This window comes from Ovis aries, chromosome 6 (genome assembly GCF_016772045.2).
Source record: "Ovis aries strain OAR_USU_Benz2616 breed Rambouillet chromosome 6, ARS-UI_Ramb_v3.0, whole genome shotgun sequence".
Taxonomy (NCBI): Eukaryota; Metazoa; Chordata; class Mammalia; order Artiodactyla; family Bovidae; genus Ovis; species Ovis aries.
In genome coordinates, this window is record NC_056059.1 from 117510983 (window position 1) to 117526908 (window position 15926).

Sequence of the window (15926 nt, forward strand, 5' to 3'; positions counted from 1 at the left end):
AGGAAGATGCGCTCAGCCTCTCCCGGGGAGCAGGCCCCTGGCCCTGGGGGTGCAGACTCTGAGCCTTTCCTCCGTCAGGAGCGTTGAATGTCTGGCAGGGCTCTGCAGGGAGACCCCCTGCTGTGGAGACCCCTTGCCCTTGAGTTTCCACGCACGGCGTCTTCCTGGGTCTCAGGAGACTGGGGGCTTCCAGCCAGGAGGGGGGCAGCTGGGAACTGCCGGTCATGACACCCCCCACCCCTGTGAGCGTCCCACTGCGGGGCCGGCAGCCCTCACTGGGACACAGCCGACCCCTGCCGCGGCTGCCTTTCTTCCACGAAGGCACTGGTCTGCGAGACCTGTGGTTGATGCAGACAGCGTCCACCCCAGCACCACGTGGCTGGCCAGGGGGACTGGGGGACTGGGGGACTGGGGCCCGCTCAGCCGACACCCAGGAGGTGCTGGTGGCTGGCCGGGCAGCTGCGAGGTGCGGGCAGGGACGGAGAGAAGGCATCGAAGGGACAGCGGCTGTGGTCAGATCAGCCAGAAACTGCCCCTTTAATGAAGGCCAGGACAGCTCTATTGCTTAGATTTAAGAGAAACTTTATTTAGTTTTTTCCGAAAGCAACCTAGTTTAAAAACAAACTGAAATAAGAATCGACGTCAGTAGAGAAGGAAAACCTAGACAGACAGACACACACACAGAGGGAAGACAGCAAGGTCAGGGCTGCCGGGTCAGATTCTCTTCATCTTGGAGATGAGGTCATCACAGATCCTGGTCAGCTCATCATTCTCCTTAGTCTGAAGAGGAGAGTTGCGCCCCTGGGTTTCCCGCAGTGCCTGGAGCCTGGCGCCCCCGAGCCTTCCCGAGCTGCGAGGGCTGCCCACCCCCGCCCCTGCTGGCCTAGGGACCCTGCACCCACCTTCTGCTCCACCACCTTCTCCAGGGAGTGGACACGCATCTGCTCTTTCCTCAGGACCGCCTGCAGCGCCAGAGCGTCCGTCTGGGCCTTGCTGCGCACCTGGGCGATCTCCTCGCTTGCCCTGGAGCAGCAGAGGGCCTGGCTGAGCCGCAGGCGGGCCAGACGCCCCTAGGCTCCTGCTCGCCCGCGTCCCCGAGCCCCGCGCCCCCATCCTGACCCCACCGAGCACCGCCTCCCCACGCACTGCTGGAGCTTCTCCTCCGCCTGGGCCTTCAGCGCCTGGTACTTCTGGGCCTCCTTCTCCACCCTCTCTATGTAATCCTCGACACACTTCTTCAGAGACTCTTCATTCTGGGAGGAAGATGGACGCTGAGCCCTGAGCCGAGGCCCAGCTCTTTGGGGGTTCGTGGAGCAGCCGTAGAAAAGGCCACGTGGGAGCAGCCCGCCTGTTTCCCTGCAGACAGCCCAGGCCTCCCTGACCCCCACCCGGGACCCTGCCCGCCCCTCAGGGCCCTGCCACGGGGGCTCTGTCCAGGCACTGTGGGGGAACCTGGGTCAGGCACCAGGCCCTGGAACAGCCTGTCTCGTTCCCCGAGCCCCGGGCTCTGGGGGCTGGGTGCCCTGCCGCGTGGCGGTGGGGACAGCGCAGCAACCAGCACAGGCCCGCAGTCTCCGCGAAGGCCCACACGGACGCCTCGAGGGCACCGTGTCCTGTTGCAGGTGACAAGCCAAGAGCCCAGGGTGCAGGCAGAGGCAGGGCTGAGCCGGGCCCCACCTGCGGGCCTGCCTCTCGCTTCTTGCCAGGCTCCGCACCGGGGCTATGCTCAGCCCCTCCTCCTGCAGGGCCCCCGCCCCTCCCCGGGCCCCAGGCTGGCCCAGCACCCACCGTGCGGTAGCCTTCGATCACCTCCTTCTGCTTCTCAAACCGCTTAAAGAGGTCGGAGAAAGACTTCTCCATAGAGTGCAGGTCGGCCGCCAGCTGCGCTTTCTCCTTCAGGACCTTCTGCATTTCGGCCTTGGCGAGCTCCTTCTGTTTCTGAGATTCCTCTGGAGGAGAGACCAGCACCTCGGATTGGCGGGCGGCAGGGTGTCTGCCTCTCTCGGGACCTCCCAGGGCGGACCCTTAGGGCTCCAAATGCCCAGAAAACAGCTGTCTCCTTAACACCAGCTCCGCCCAGAAACCAAGGCAGCTGGCAGTGAGCCCAGGCCTGTCCCACACTCGGGGCTTCCAGCCTGGACACGGCTAGTGCCCAATGTCCACGGAGGTTGCCGGGGGACGCACAGCCCCCAGGGCAGGGTGGACACTGCAGCGTCAGGGAAGGGACCCAACCTGCCCGCTGTGTTGCCACCCCCACCCCTGATGCAGGGGGCAGGGGGCAGGGGCAGGGGGCAGGGGGCAGGGGGCAGGGGGCAGGGGGCGGCACTCACCCATCACCTGGTAGACAGTCCCCTCAAAGCTGTCCATGATCTTCCTGTGGGAGGAGAGTGGAGGGGTGGGAGGAGAGTGGAGGGGTGGGAGGAGAGTGGAGGGGTGGGAGGAGAGTGGAGGGGTGGGAGGAGAGTGGAGGGGTGGGAGGAGAGTGGAGGGGTGGGAGGAGAGTGGAGGGGTGGGAGGAGAGTGGAGGGGTGGAGGGGTGGAGGGGAGGGGTGGAGGGGGGCGCCGCGCCGCGCCCCGCGCCCCGCGCCCCGCGCCCCGCGCCGCGCCCCGCGCCCGCGCCGCGCCCCGCGCCGCGCCGCGCCCGCGCCGCGCCCCGCGCCCGCGCCCGCGCCGCCGCCCTCACCCCATCTCCAGGAGCCTCTCCTGCAGCGCCGCGCACTTGCCCCGCAGCACCTCGTTCTCCTTCTGCGTGGCCTCCACCTGCGTGGTCACACGCCCGCGTTGGCCCAGGGCCGCTCCCCGCGCTGACGTCTCCCGCCCCACTTGGTGGACGTCCTGCGCGGGGACGCTTCCCAGCACGGGAGGGGCGGGGGGGGGGCGGGGCAGCCTGAGGCGGGTGGGAGGTGCTGGGCGCCGCAGGGTCCAGCCCAGGCCTCCACCACCTTAGACATCAACCCGGCCTCGTCCCCTCACCAGTGAGGAGGCTGGGGGGCGCTCTCCCGGGACGGCGCAGACCCTCATGCTACGGGTTCCATGACACACGTGGGGGCGGAAACAGGACGCCCAGCTGCCGGACCACCCGGTTCTGGCGCAGCGAGTGGAGCCTGTGATGCTGCCCACCCCCGCCCCGCCCGCATGCTCACCGCCAAGTCCAGGTCCTTCTGGCTGTACTGCAGCACGTCCACGATCGGCCCCACCGGCAGCAGTGGAGCCCCGGGTCCGAGGCCACACGGAGGCGGGCCAGGCATCTGCGGGAGAGACCGGCAGGGCCGTGAGCTCCCCTGCGTGGCCCTCCACCCCCCGGTTCCCCACAGCACAGCGCGGCCAGAGGCAGTGCGTCGGCCCCCACCCACCCCGTGAGGCCGGGTCCTTAGTATACACCTGTCTCTAAAGCAGAGGAGAGGAGGCACTTACAGGGACGCCAGGGGCTCCTGGGAAGTCCAGGTCGAGCAGCTGGGCCTCCGGAGGGCTTCCAGAGGGAGGCGCGTCCACACTGTGAGCACAGAGACCGGGAGAGAAGCTGCCCGCCGTCTGCATGAGCCCGGGGCACTCCTCGGAGGTCAGAAGGCCCGTGCTCGGGACAGGTGGGCCCCGCGGCCCGTCAGGCTGCCCGCCGCTGCTGTGGGCACACAGGAGCACGCCTGCTCACCAAATGGGCCCCCAGGCGGGCCCAGCCCCCGCCCCTGCCTGCCCCTGCCACCAGTGGGGCGTACCTGCTGGGTGCCAGCCTCCGGGGACTGTCCTGCAGGAGCGGGTCGAAGTTAAGGTACAGTGACTGCTTCCTCAGGGCTGACTCTTTAAACTAAGAGGGGGGGCAGGGTCAGCAGTCTCCCCAGTGTGCCTGCCCCATCCCTCAGGGGAGCCCAGCCCGCAGGACATGCCTCTGGGGCCTGAGCCAAGTGGTCTGGGGGCTGGGGGCAGGAGTGCGCTGGGAAGAGTGGCTGCAGCGAAGGGCCGGGGGGGACACCGCCTCCAGGGACGCAGAGCCTGCTCCCAGGCAGCGGGGCCGCAGCAATGCTGGGTACTCACCGAGGATGCTCCAAACTGCTCCAGGTAGTCCACCTCGGCCCCTGCGCCTAGGACTGAGAGGAGGGTCAGCAGCCACCCCCTGCCCGCCACAGGCTGCCCGCCCCCCATGGGCCTCAGTGAGGCAAGGCCAGGTCAGCCGTGTGCCCCCCAGCCTGGCACTTGGCTGTGCCCAGCACAGCACCCCTCCCCGGGCACCAAGTGTTCTTTGCTGTAGAGCAGGGTTGCTCAGGGTGCCTGGGGCTGGAGGGTTCGGGGGCGTCACAGAAATGTTCCCTGGGGGCCAGGTCGCCCTGGTTGAGAACCGCCACGGAGGAGTTCTTTACTATCTGATAGTCTGAAATCTGCTTAAAATCCCAAGGGTGGCTGATGCATAGACAAAGATTTAAAGCTGACACCAGGAGCCCGAGCGGCGCAGAGCGAGCTGGGGTTGAGCGTGGACGTCTGCACCCCTGAAGACGCCATCGAGAGAGTGAAGGCAGCCTCCGCAAGCCATGTGCCTGAGGAGCAGCTCTTCTCTGGATCATATTAGAGTCGCAACAGCGTGACAACAAAAATAGTCCGAGTAAAACCAGGCAAAGAACCTGAGCATAGGAAGGTCAGGAGCACGAGCGCCGCTCAGCATCAGGGAGCAAACCTACCACGCAGCCACAGCCCGGACCTCAGACCCCGCGGAGCCAGGCTGGGCCCCCGCCCAGAGACAGACAGCAGTGCACGCGCTCCGGGCAGCTCATCCCCGAGGGCCAGAGCAGCAGTGGAAGGAGACGAGGCGCCATCCACAGCGGGGGCGCTGCTCGGCCAGGAGAGAAGCCCCGACTCACCCTGACCCGAGGCAAAGCGCCATCAACAGGAAGGGACACGTGACGCCAGGGCCCCTGGGGCAGAGGGAGGCTCCTCCCGGCTCCCAGCCCCGCTGGCACGGTGAGGACCCCACAGAGAGCCCCCCAGAGACCCTCGGCCCGTGCCCTGCCTGCCTCAGGCCTGGGGTCTTCACGGGACGGAGACCCGCGAGCTCTCCTGCCCTGAAAGGCCCTGGCTGCACTAAGGCGGCTCAGCCTGTCTCTGGGGGCAGGTGGCTCCCCCTCTCCAGGGACCTCGGTTCGTACAGCCCACCCGGCTCGGCGGCCTGCTGCCTCCCGCGCTGAGGACGGCCGACCACATACCCTCCGCGGGGTCCCGGAACTGCTCCCCACTCAGGTCCAGGGTGGGCTCCGGCTCGCTCTCGGTGGGGGGTGGGTGTGCAGTCTGTGGCTTGCTGCTTGGGCTGCTGAGGGGCGCCGACCCCCCTGAAGAGCCTGTGGTCCCCCCCTAAAAGGGACGTGGGGTCACTGCAGGGCTGGCCGAAACAAGGGGAGCAGGGCAGCAGGGGAGCAGCGTGCCCTCCCCACCAGCCTCCCTCTGCCAGCGGCGCCCGCAGGCGTGGTGGCTGCGCCCGTACCTCGCCCGCTGCTTCTGGCGTCCTCGTCCCGGGTGTGTCATCTGAGCACGCCGGCCTGAAGAGACGGGGTCAGCAGGGCCTGAGCCCACCCCCAGCTCCGAGCTGCTGGGGTCCTGCGACCCCTCCCCTAGAAGCCAGGCTCAGGGCCGCATCGGGGGCCCCACAAAGCCATCCCGCCCAACCTTGCCTGCACAAGAATCACGCTCCTCAGGAGTGGGCAGACAGCCCTGAGGTCGTTTCAACTCAAGTAAAAGCAAAAGGAAGTGAATCCTATGGCTGCTGGGAAATGGCAACAGAAGCCAGCCCGGGAGGCTGAGGCCCACGCTCAGCATCGAGCCCACCCCTGGGAGCGGGTGGTGGGAGGCCGAGGCGCAGACGGCCCTCCTGGACTACACGAGCACCCCACCTGTCCCCAGGGTGCCCGCAGTGAAGGGATGCTCCCCTGCTGGTCCCCAGGGCCCCCACCTGGGGGACACGCGACATCTCTGGTCTCACGCCTGCCCTGGAGGACCACCAGCCCGTGCTCACCGGCTCAGAGACAAGGCCTCTGCGGCCTGGCCGCTCTGCAGGTGCTCCGGGGGCCGGGCCTCTCCACTGTCTGTGGCCGGGTTACAGTCTGGGTCGTCCGGCTCATCCCTGCTCGGGCCGTCGGACTCACGGAGAGCGAGCTCGCAACCCTTGTCCGCCTCCAGGGGGGCCTTTCCGGGCCTCGCCTCTGGTCTCCTTGAGGGGGGCTTGAGACCCAGGACCTTCCCTCGTTTCCGCAGTGGGGGCGACCTTTTGCTGGTGGCATCGGAGAAGTCGAACTCCAGCTGGACGGGGCCACTCCTCAGAGAGCCAGCGGCCTGGCCACAGGCCTCCTCCGCCTGAGCACCGGGGCGTGTGGCCCCTGCAGCCTCTCTGGGGCCAGTCAGGGCCGTGTCCTCGCAGCCGGTGGCGTCCACGGAGCCCGCTGGGGCCGCCCCAGGCAGGCCCACGAGGGGTTTTTCTCCAGGGTGGGCACCAGAGGGCGAGGTGGGCCCAGTCGGGGGACCAGGGATCCCCTCCAAGTCTCCTTCCGTAGTGCTGAGTTGGTCCTCTGCCGCGTCCTGGGACGCCACCGTGGGGGGCTGTTCTGGAGCCGCGGGCCCGAAGGGCATGCTCTCCTCTGAGGGCCGAGGGTGGACGTGCTCCTCCTGGGTGCACTCAGGGCTGCCGGGCGCTGGTCCTCGGGAGGCCTCGGGGTTTTCAACACTCTCTGGTATCTGGGAAGAGTTTGAGGGGCCCAGGCTGACCAGGGGAGCTGAGGGGGGCCCACCAGGAGGCTGGTCTTCGGAGGCTGGTCTCATGCCCTCTGAAGGTGGCTCGGCGTTGACCAGTACTGGCTTCTGGAGAATTCCATGGGTCGTTTTGGTGTCTGTTTCCTTGGTGAACTGTTGACTTTTCAGAAAACAAACTTAGTTAACACTAACGGACCAGTTAGGACTTTAGTTAGATTTTAGTCCATGTGAAAACATTAACTAAATACAAAAATAAGAAGCATTGCGTCAACGCCCTCCTTGGGACCAGCTTTCACAAGAACATTCCCACAAGTCATTGCTGGCTGGCCCCGGAGACGCAGGGGACAAGAGCAGAAACCCGACCAACGGCGGTCAGAGCTGGGCTTCCCCGCAGCAGCCCATTTCCCCCTTCCGGCTGGGGACCGCTGTGTCATCAGGGAGAGTCAGTGCACGCGAGGCTCAGGCTCCCCACTGGCGAGGAAGGCCAGGTGGAGGCCGTGGCCTTCAGGAGAAGCAGGACCCCAGCTCCCTGCAGCTGGAGCGGCTCAGAGCTGGCGCCTCAGTAGCCTGGCCTCCCTCTCTGTGGGCTCTGATGAGCAGACAGTATTCGAGTCACTCTACTCTCATTCAGCTGAAGAGCAGTGAGGAGACCTGGGTGGAGGGGATTCAGGTGCGAGGAATTTCCACCCAAGGGGAGGTGGGAATGCAGCCCAGGGATGTCTTATGTGAGTGAGGTGAAGGGTGCTCTGGAGAGATTCTGCTTTTACACCTTTCTCTGCACATCTAAAGTCAGTTTAAAAGAAAAAGCAAGCTTTAAACCATGTAAGTCGATAAAAGTCAGAATGAGGCTGACTTTTATGCTAGTGAGGCCCCTTCCCACGCTGGATTCAGTGGGTCCCTTGGGGGCACTCAGTGGGTCCCTTGGGGGCACTCGCTGGGTAAATTCAGCCTAATTTGGGGTGAAGAGCTGCCACCAGGGTCCCCATCTCTAGAAAGAGGCAGGAAAGCCTGGGTGTTCACTGAGCTGACCGCCACACCCAGCCAAACACCTAATGGCAGGTGAGGCTGCAAAGACGCTCCTGCTGGTCAAAGTCAAGTGTTTCCAATCTGATTCATCAAACTGGATCACCCAACAGACAGCTCCTATGCCTTTAGCAACAAGGAATGTCCGTAAGCCCTCTCCCAGGCTTGCTGCTGAGCACAGGAGATTCCCCAAGAGTGCTAACACAGCTGCAGAGCACCCCCTTTGGAGAGTCCGCCAGGGCACTTCATGAAGTTAGAGGAACAGAAACCAATCCATCTGCTGGCAAGAGCCCAACAGAGGAGCTGAATGTGGAGTCTGTGCCTCCGCCGTCCCATCACTCACTTTTCCAGCAACAAACGGTTTCTGAGGTGCTTCGGGCCACGCAGGACACACAGCAGAGCCCAGGAGGAGCCTAACCGGGTGTGGCAGGCTCTGCGAACAGAGCTTTTCTGCTGAATCCCGGAGGCTTCCGACAGCAGCACGTCAGACAACCCCACACTTACTTCTCTTTCTGGGTGTAGATTTGATGGCAGTTTCCTAACCCAGTGGGGTCGCCCAGAGCAAAACAGGCTTCGAGCTTGCTGCCCACGCTGGGACTTAAGATCCTGTGTGTCTGTGGGTCCCGCAGAGGTGTCTGAAAAGTCACCTGTTGGGGAGAGAAGAGGGCACCTGCTCAATAATTCAAGTCTTTGACGCCCCTCGGGCAGCACCGTGCCCTGCCTGGGCAGCGCAGTAAGTTGCCAGGAAAGCAGGTGCCAGGGCGACCTCTCGTGGGACACACGGCGGATCGAATGCAGGGGCCCAGCGTGCTCACCTTCACAGCTTTGGCTGTGCTCTTCGGGGGCACATTCTCTTTCTGTGACAGACGGAGAACAGATGATCTTCCGGTAAGTTCCGGTGGTGAAAACAGGAAGTCGCAGTTTTCTGTACTTTTGTCACCAGTGACATTTCCGTCACTGAAGATATGCAGACTCATTCTGGAAAAGCGGGCAGTTGGGTGTCAGGCGGGCAGTGACGCTCATAGGCGACAGCGACAGGGCTGACCCATGGTGCTGCAGGGAGATGTCCCCCTTCGGCACAGGTGGGTCAGACCTCAGGCAGTGTGTCTTCTGCCAGGCAGTCCCCATCTTGCTCCAAGGGAGCTGCCACCTCCCAGGAGTAAGAGCCAGAGGAGCCTTCAGCTAATAGGGCAGGAGGGAAGGCTCAGGTGATTAAAACAACTTGAACTTTGTGGGTAAAAGTTCAGAGACAGATAAGGGCTGATCTGTGATGAAACTGAAGCGGCAGAGGAAGCCTGGGCCCCTCCATCAAGAGGAGCAGCCTCCCAGTTCGTGGACAGAAATGCAATAGGGCCCAGCAGCATGGCCGAGGAGGAGGTGGAGAAGGCAGCAGGCAGCAGGTGTGGAGTCACCTGTGGGGAGCTGAGTGTCTCCACCAGGGGCCTCCAATCAGGCCCAGGGGTTCCAGGGGAGTCTCATTCCTCCTTCCCGAGGCCCTCACGATGGTCAGTGGCATGGCACTCCCAACTGAGGAGTCACCAGAGGACTGGGCATTTGCCTCGTGGGGGCACTACAGGTACTCGCTGGCGGTGGGGACCCTGGGGACTGTGGTTGAGGAGGCCAGGTGGCTGAGGCACGGGAGAAAGGGTGGCTTTTAAAAGAGGGGAGGTCAGGGTGACAGGCCACCTCGAAGGGCTTGGGGGTAGGGGCTGCCTGTGGACGACAGGAGGGGTAGGAGGGAAGCGGGGAGGGGGGTGGGGGGTGGGGTCAGAGGCTCTGGCACTGGGCCAGGGGGCGTGGTCAGTCCCTCTTGGCATCGGGCTCACACACTGCGTCCGGAGACGGGAAAGATGAGCCTGAGCTAGGGGCCACTCACTCTTGAGGTTTAGCCTGAACACCTGGGTAAACAGGGGAGGGGGGCTGGATGGCTGCAGGACACAGGACGGAGAGCAGACAGGACGCCTTTTTGGCAGACCTCCTCCTTGCCCTGGGGAAAGTGGGAGAACAATGACTGCAGCCTTCCGGAGTTTGGCTTCTGCTAATGACGAGGGCTTCTGCTCAAGAGGAGGGGTCTTTTGAGAAGAGGAGGGCTGGCCGGGGAGGCGGGGAGGGACTGGCGACCTAGGGTGAGGGGGGTCTGCCGAATCAGGTGCGGCAGGAGTCGGCGATGGGTCCGGGTGGGGCTGGACCCAGAGGGGCGGGGATCGGGAGGCCAGCGCTGGGCGCAGGGCAGCGAGCGCGCGTGGACTCAGGCTCGGAATCACCGGGCGTCCCGGGAGGCGGGGGTGGGAGCCCATCTGCTCTGCTCCCGGTTGCGGCCGGGCCGGCGGAGTGAGGGACGGCGGGAGAACGGCCCAGACCGCGAGGAGGGCGGAGCCGGAGGCGGCATAGGCCCCGGTCTGGGGCGGGGAGGTCGCCAGCGCGGCAGGCAGACCCAGGCCGACAAAGCCCCAAGCCCCGGCAAGAGGCAGGACCGGAGCCCCGAGCCGGGCCCCCGCCGTCGCCCCCTTACCTGTCGGCCGCCGCGCGGAGCCCAGGGTGGGAGGTGCCGAGTTCCGGAGCCCCTCTGCCCGCCGCCGATTCAAATACCGACGGTTGGCGAGCGCGGCCAATCAGCGCGTGGCTGGGGCGGGGCGCGGGGCGCCGACAGCCAATGGGAGGCAGAACGCCAGCCCACGCCCACTAGGAGGTTTCGTTTCCGGGGCGAGGGCACGCTGGGCGCGGCGGTCGCCGGATTCCTCAGTAAAGGCGGTTCTCCTGACGCGCCTAGAGGGGAGGCCGCACGCGGGTGGACGGTGACTGCGGAGCCCGCCGTCTCCCAGGAATCCCGGGCTTTGGTGCGGACGCGCCTGAGCTGCGCGGAAATTAGGGCCCGAGAGCCTCTCCCCCGAGTCTCAGTTTCCCCAGCTGGCCAATGGGATCGAGTGCAGCGCCGCCCCCAAGCGGGTCGTGGGGGAAGAGCCAAACCCTCGCGAGAACTGTAGGGGCGGCTCGCGATGTGTGGGGGGGCGGGTGTCGAACGAGGGGCTCGAGAACTTCATTTCCCAAAATACTCCGCGGGACTCCATCTCCCAGAGCGCCCCGCGAGTGCCCCGAGGGCAGGGACTCCGTTTCCCAGAGCGCCCCGCGCCGCCGGGCGCCTACCGGACCCGGACGCTGTGGCCGGTTCGCTACGCTGGGTGGCGGGCCTCGCCGGGCCGGTTTCCCGGCGGCGACGGCGGCGCGATGGACAGCCCTGAGGTCACCTTCACGCTGGCCTACCTGGTGTTCGCCGTGTGCTTCGTGTTCACCCCGACCGAGTTCCACTCGGCCGGGCTCACGGTGCAGAACCTGCTGTCCGGCTGGCTGGGCAGCGAAGACGCCGCCTTCGTGCCCTATCACCTGCGCCGCACGGCCGCCACGCTGCTGTGCCACTCGCTGCTGCCCCTCGGTGAGCCGGGCGCCGACCTCCGGAACCCGGAGCGGGAGGGACGGGGGGCGGGGTCCCGTGCTGGAGAGCCGAGGCTGCGAGGGGAGCGCCCGTGTGCTCGGGGAAGTGCTGCCCCTTGCAGGTACCCGGCGGAGAGGCGAGCTCAGAACCCTGGGGAAGGGGGTGCTCTGCTCACTGGGGCAAGTGGTGAGCTGGCTCTCGGCGGACAGGTCAGGTATGAGTTAACTGATGCCCCTAGGGGTGGCCTGTTCCAATCTCTTTGGAAGGTGGGTGCGGGAAAGGCAGGCAGAGAGGGTGACGGCAGTCGAGTGTCATTTCCGCCTCCAGTAGATCTTCCTGACCCAGGGATCGAACCCGCATCTCCTGCATTGGCAGGCAGGATCTTTGCCACTGAACACTAGGGAAGGCCCCCACCCTCACCCCTACCCTTTAAAAAATATATAATTTTATTCACGGGTGTGCTGGGTCTTCGTTGTTGCCCGAGGTCTTTCTCTAGTCGCGTGGGAGATACTCTGTTGCAAGCCTTAAAGCGCGCAGATTCCAGTAGTTGTGGCACCGGGCTTAGCTGCTCTGCAGCATGTGGGATCTTCCGGGCCCAGAAATCAAACCCTTGTCCTCCGCGTTGGCAGGCCGATTCTTAACCGCTGCACGGCCTGGGAAGTCCTAGAGAAGCCCTTTTGGAACTTCAGAGAAGTGTTGTTTATTGCCACATGAGTTACTTATCATGTATCAGTTTGATCAATAGCATTTATTACTATTTTTGCAACTTCAAACCCTTCCTGCAGGTCAGTATCCACGTTATTAACTTTGATATGCAAATTGGCCCCCATCTGGCCACCAGGGGCCTGGAGCTGGCTCCCATGTCCCTTGCTCTTGTCACTGTTTGTTTACTGTCTGGTCCACGACGTCCCGGTTCTGGGATGGGCCATACTCTGGTCTGCTTCCTCAGAGTAGCTGGGACCCAGAGGCTGAGATCCAGTCCCAAGACGGCCTGTGGGCAGCTCTGCATTGGGTGACACCATATCCTTGTGCTTATTTTTGCTTTTCTAGGATTTTCTCATTTTATTTCCTCTACTCATATGTGGTTTTACAAAGCTAAAGTAGTAAGATGAGAATGTTTTCTGCTCACTGGACAGGTACTCAGTTGAGTCAGCTATGGAGCTGGACAAGGCCCACCTGCCCTGGGGTACCACGGCCTTGCCCTGGGAGCTGACCGTGGCAGAGAGCCAGATCCAAGGCTGGGGATTAAAGGAAGAGGCCTCCCCCAGTCCCACCAAGGGATAGGGTCAGTACTGGGGAGGCTGGCAGCCGGGCAGTCCCAACCTCTGCTGAAGCTTGCCCGTCCCTTTTAGGCTACTATGTGGGCATGTGCTTTGCAGCCTCGGAAAAGCAGCTCTACTACCCCAGCCAGACCCCGGAGACCTGGCGGGCCTTCCTCCTGCTAGCGTTGATGCTGCCCACCATCACCTGCACCCTGATCTACTACTGGTCCCGGGACCGGTGGGCCCGCCACCCCCTGGCCCGCACCCTGGCCCTCTATGCCCTCCCACGGTCGGGCTGGCGGGCTGTGGCTTCCTCCGTGAACACGGAGTTCCGGCGGATTGACAAGTTTGCCACCGGGGTGCCGGGTGCCCGTGTGATCGTGACGGACACATGGGTGATGAAGGTGACCACGTACCGCGTGCACGTGGCCCAGCAGCAGGACGTGCACCTGACCCTGATGGAGTCCCAGCAGCACGACCTCTCCCCAGACTCACATCTGCCCGTGCAGCTGCTCACCATCCGCGTGGCCAGCGCCAACCCTGCCGTGCAGGCCTTCGACATCCGGTATGCGGGCCTGCGGCTGGGGCCGCTGGGGTGGTGCACCCTTGGTCGCTCTTGGTGTTGCTCAGGGGCCGGGGTGGGTGGGAGCTGGTCCTTCTGGAGTGCCCCTCCCTCAGGTCCTTTGCGTTTCCTCTTTCTTCCCAGCCTGCTCTGAGCTGTCTTCCCGGCGCCTCGGCGGGAGCACACAGGGGGTGTCTGGGGGCCACTGTATGGGACAGATGCTGGGTGGCTCCCTCAGCCCTGAGCCTGGGCCGGGGCCGAGGTGCTCCTGTCTAGTTAAGGCTGTGGCAGGCCTGCCCGCCCCTCCTGGACCCGTCTTGGGCCTGAACCTGCCGAGGGCCAGGCCCTCTGCTACAGTTCTCCCACCCTCCGGGCCCCTCCGCATGTCCCAAGGAGAGGCCCATGGGCAGCACTGGGCCAGTGGGCTCTGGACCCACGGCCATCTCTAGTGGGCCCCGCCCAGCAGCGTCCACCTCTACAGGCTGAACTCCACGGAGTACGGCGAGCTGTGTGAGAAGCTCCGGGCGCCCATCCGCAGCGTGGCCAACGTGGTCATCCACCAGAGCCTGGGCGACCTCTTCCTGGAGACCTTCGCCTCCCTGGTGGAGGTCAACCCGGCCTACTCGGTCCCCAGCAGCCAGGTAGGGGGCTGGGCAGGGGAGGTGGGTTCCCACAGCCGGGCCGCCGTGGACCGCCTCTCCTGGGGTAGGGCAGGACCCCCGTCCCCAGGCAGCCCGGCCGAGCCCCCTCTGACCGCCGGCCTGCCCGCAGGACCTGGAGGCCTGCATCGGCTGCATGCAGGCCCGCGCCAGCGTGAAGCTGGTGAAGCGCTGCCAGGCGGCGGCCGCGGGCGCGTGCCAGCAGTGCCGCTGCCGCCCCATGTGGTGCCTCGCCTGCATGGGCAAGTGGTTCGCCAGCCGCCAGGACCCGCAGCGCCCCGACACCTGGCTGGCCAGCCGCGTGCCCTGCCCCACCTGCCGCGCGCGCTTCTGCATCCTGGACGTGTGCGCCGTGCGCTGAGCCCCCTAGGGGGACCCTGCGGCTGCCTCCAGGGGAAGACGGGCCTCTGGGCCCTCCTCGGCGCTGCTGTGGGCAGATCTTCGGTGCAGCGACTCACTGGTGCCCCGAGGCTGCGGAAGGGCCTGGCTGCGGTTTCGGCAGAACCTTCCTCCTGAAGTTCTGTCCCTGGCAGTGGGGTGGTCTTCAGCACCTCTGCCTCCTTCACTCTCTGTTCCTCCGACCAGGGGTCAGTGCTGGGCATGCAGAGCATGGTGTCGGGTCCATCTCCAGAGCATTCTGTGGCCCCCGAGCTGTGTTCTGGGCGACCCCTTGGTCTGCCCCAGATGACCCTAACCTAGCCGCTTGCCTTAAATGTATGGGGCACAAAAGTCTGAACTGCTCCTCAGTTACACGACAGACTTGGATTTGTCTACGACTGCAGTCTGTCACGCTTACGCTGCCAGGCTGGCCGCTGGCCCTGCGGCATGGGCGCCCTCCCCACGAGGCTGCTCTGAAGACCCAGTGCAGAGCCTGGCGGTGGAGGGCACGAGCATTGCCCAGGGCCTCCTGGTGACCGCAGCCAGCCGAGGGCGCCCTCCTGGGTGGGGTGGCCCCCATCTGCCCCCTACCCAGAGATGCCTTGGGCTTTCCATCAGGGCCTGTTTTCACCTGCCTTTCCCTTGGCCGAGTGCATGTGGGGCTGCCCACCCCTTTGAGGGGCCTGTGGCCATGTGCCTTCTGGTGCTCCCATGAGTCCAGGGAATGGGCTGTCTCAGACTCCTGGTTGCCCAGCGACATCTTGTATCCAGACAGCAAGATTGTGGGGACCCAGCGTGAGGCTCCCCACAGGCCCACCCGCTTCAGAAGGGGAGTGCCTGGCAGTCAGGGAGATGACAGCTGCCTCCCCAATTCTGGATGGTGAGGTGGAGGGCAGGGGGAAGTGCTGGGCTCCGGGGTACAGCTTTGAATGTGGCTGTTGGAGGGGCCCTGAGCCTCCTAAACATGGTCCTTCTAAGCAAGTTAGATGGAATGAACTCAACCAAGGCTGCACTGAGCCCAGAGATTTGGAAGTGAGCAAGCCCAGATTCATGGTCTTCCGGGGGCACCCACAGGGGACAGCCGTCAGAAGGGCAGCCAGGAGTCATGCCCCGCCTCAGCCTGGAATTTCAAACTCTGGCAAGGGAGAGCCAGGCCTGGGGTTGTCTTTTCTACAAAAGACGGTTACTTAGTTTTATAAAGATATACTTATTGTAGCAAAGTGGTATGCTATTGAATAAAACGTTAGTATGATGTTATCAATATTTTGTTTCTCCTGATACTCAAACAACTGGGGCGAGGCCGTCTTAGAAATGGCCTCTTTATTGTGCATCTTTTCTTCAGAATAAAGGGAGGCAGACTCTTCAGGAATCTTCCCCTGATTTTCTTGCTGGGGTCTCAAAAGCTTACTTCCAGGGAGCCTTTGTGGATGGGTCCTGGAGGGTAGGGGTGGGGGGAGGGGTTAGCATACACGTGTGCTCCAGCTGCAGGGGCCGACGTGAAGGACACTGGTGATCCAAGGTGGTGAGCCCTGCTGGGTGAGACCTGCAGCCGGGTGCTTGCTGCTGGGTCCCACGTGGAGCCTGCTGGCACAGCCGCTTGGCTGGGAGAGCTCCTCAGCAGCATAAGCTCTGTGCTCCCTTATGCTGCTGCTGGACCCTGAACATGTTTATAAAGTACACGCAACCTACTGAAAGCCAGTGGGCTGGAATTTACTTTATCTTGGAGATACTTGATTTTTTTTTTTCATTATAGTCCTTCTCTGATAGTTTAGTCACTAAGTCATGTCTGACTCTGTGACCTCATGTGTTACCGAGTCCAAGCTCGCTCTGCTCACTGCACGGTAGGCCAGTGAATCTGGGACGAGGTGCTGAGGCAAGGAATACTTTAT

The 15926-nt window shown here is 64.1% G+C and overlaps 2 protein-coding genes across 7 annotated transcripts; one reads left to right on the forward strand and one right to left on the reverse strand.

The window, feature by feature from the left end:
* Nucleotides 1–565: 565 nt before the first annotated feature.
* Nucleotides 566–10303, reverse strand: TACC3 (transforming acidic coiled-coil containing protein 3). Of its 5 annotated transcripts, XM_042251749.1 has the most exons (16): nt 9159–10303; nt 8562–8724; nt 8251–8393; nt 5993–6883; nt 5465–5519; nt 5190–5334; nt 4030–4082; nt 3714–3802; nt 3415–3619; nt 3144–3248; nt 2684–2760; nt 2331–2374; nt 1789–1949; nt 1147–1253; nt 903–1023; nt 566–780 (listed from the first exon to the last, which is right to left on the reverse strand). In XM_042251749.1, the coding sequence occupies exons 1-16, from the start codon at nt 9260–9262 to the stop codon at nt 715–717; spliced, it is 2529 nt and encodes an 842-aa protein (XP_042107683.1). In that variant the 5' UTR covers nt 9263–10303; the 3' UTR covers nt 566–714. The 5 variants fall into 5 exon arrangements, with proteins under 5 accessions (XP_042107683.1, XP_027827121.2, XP_042107685.1 ...); XM_027971320.2 differs by having other exon boundaries at nt 566–1023; nt 10259–10303; XM_042251751.1 differs by having other exon boundaries at nt 566–1023; nt 3415–3493.
* TMEM129 (transmembrane protein 129, E3 ubiquitin ligase) lies at nt 8685–15294 on the forward strand. 2 transcript variants are annotated; one of them, XM_042251752.1, is made up of 4 exons: nt 8685–8828; nt 12529–13003; nt 13482–13641; nt 13772–15294. In XM_042251752.1, the coding sequence occupies exons 1-4, from the start codon at nt 8810–8812 to the stop codon at nt 14018–14020; spliced, it is 903 nt and encodes a 300-aa protein (XP_042107686.1). In that variant the 5' UTR covers nt 8685–8809; the 3' UTR covers nt 14021–15294. The 2 variants fall into 2 exon arrangements, with proteins under 2 accessions (XP_042107686.1, XP_027827126.2); XM_027971325.3 differs by lacking the exon at nt 8685–8828 and adding an exon at nt 10875–11176.
* The last annotated feature ends 632 nt before the right edge of the window (nt 15295–15926 follow it).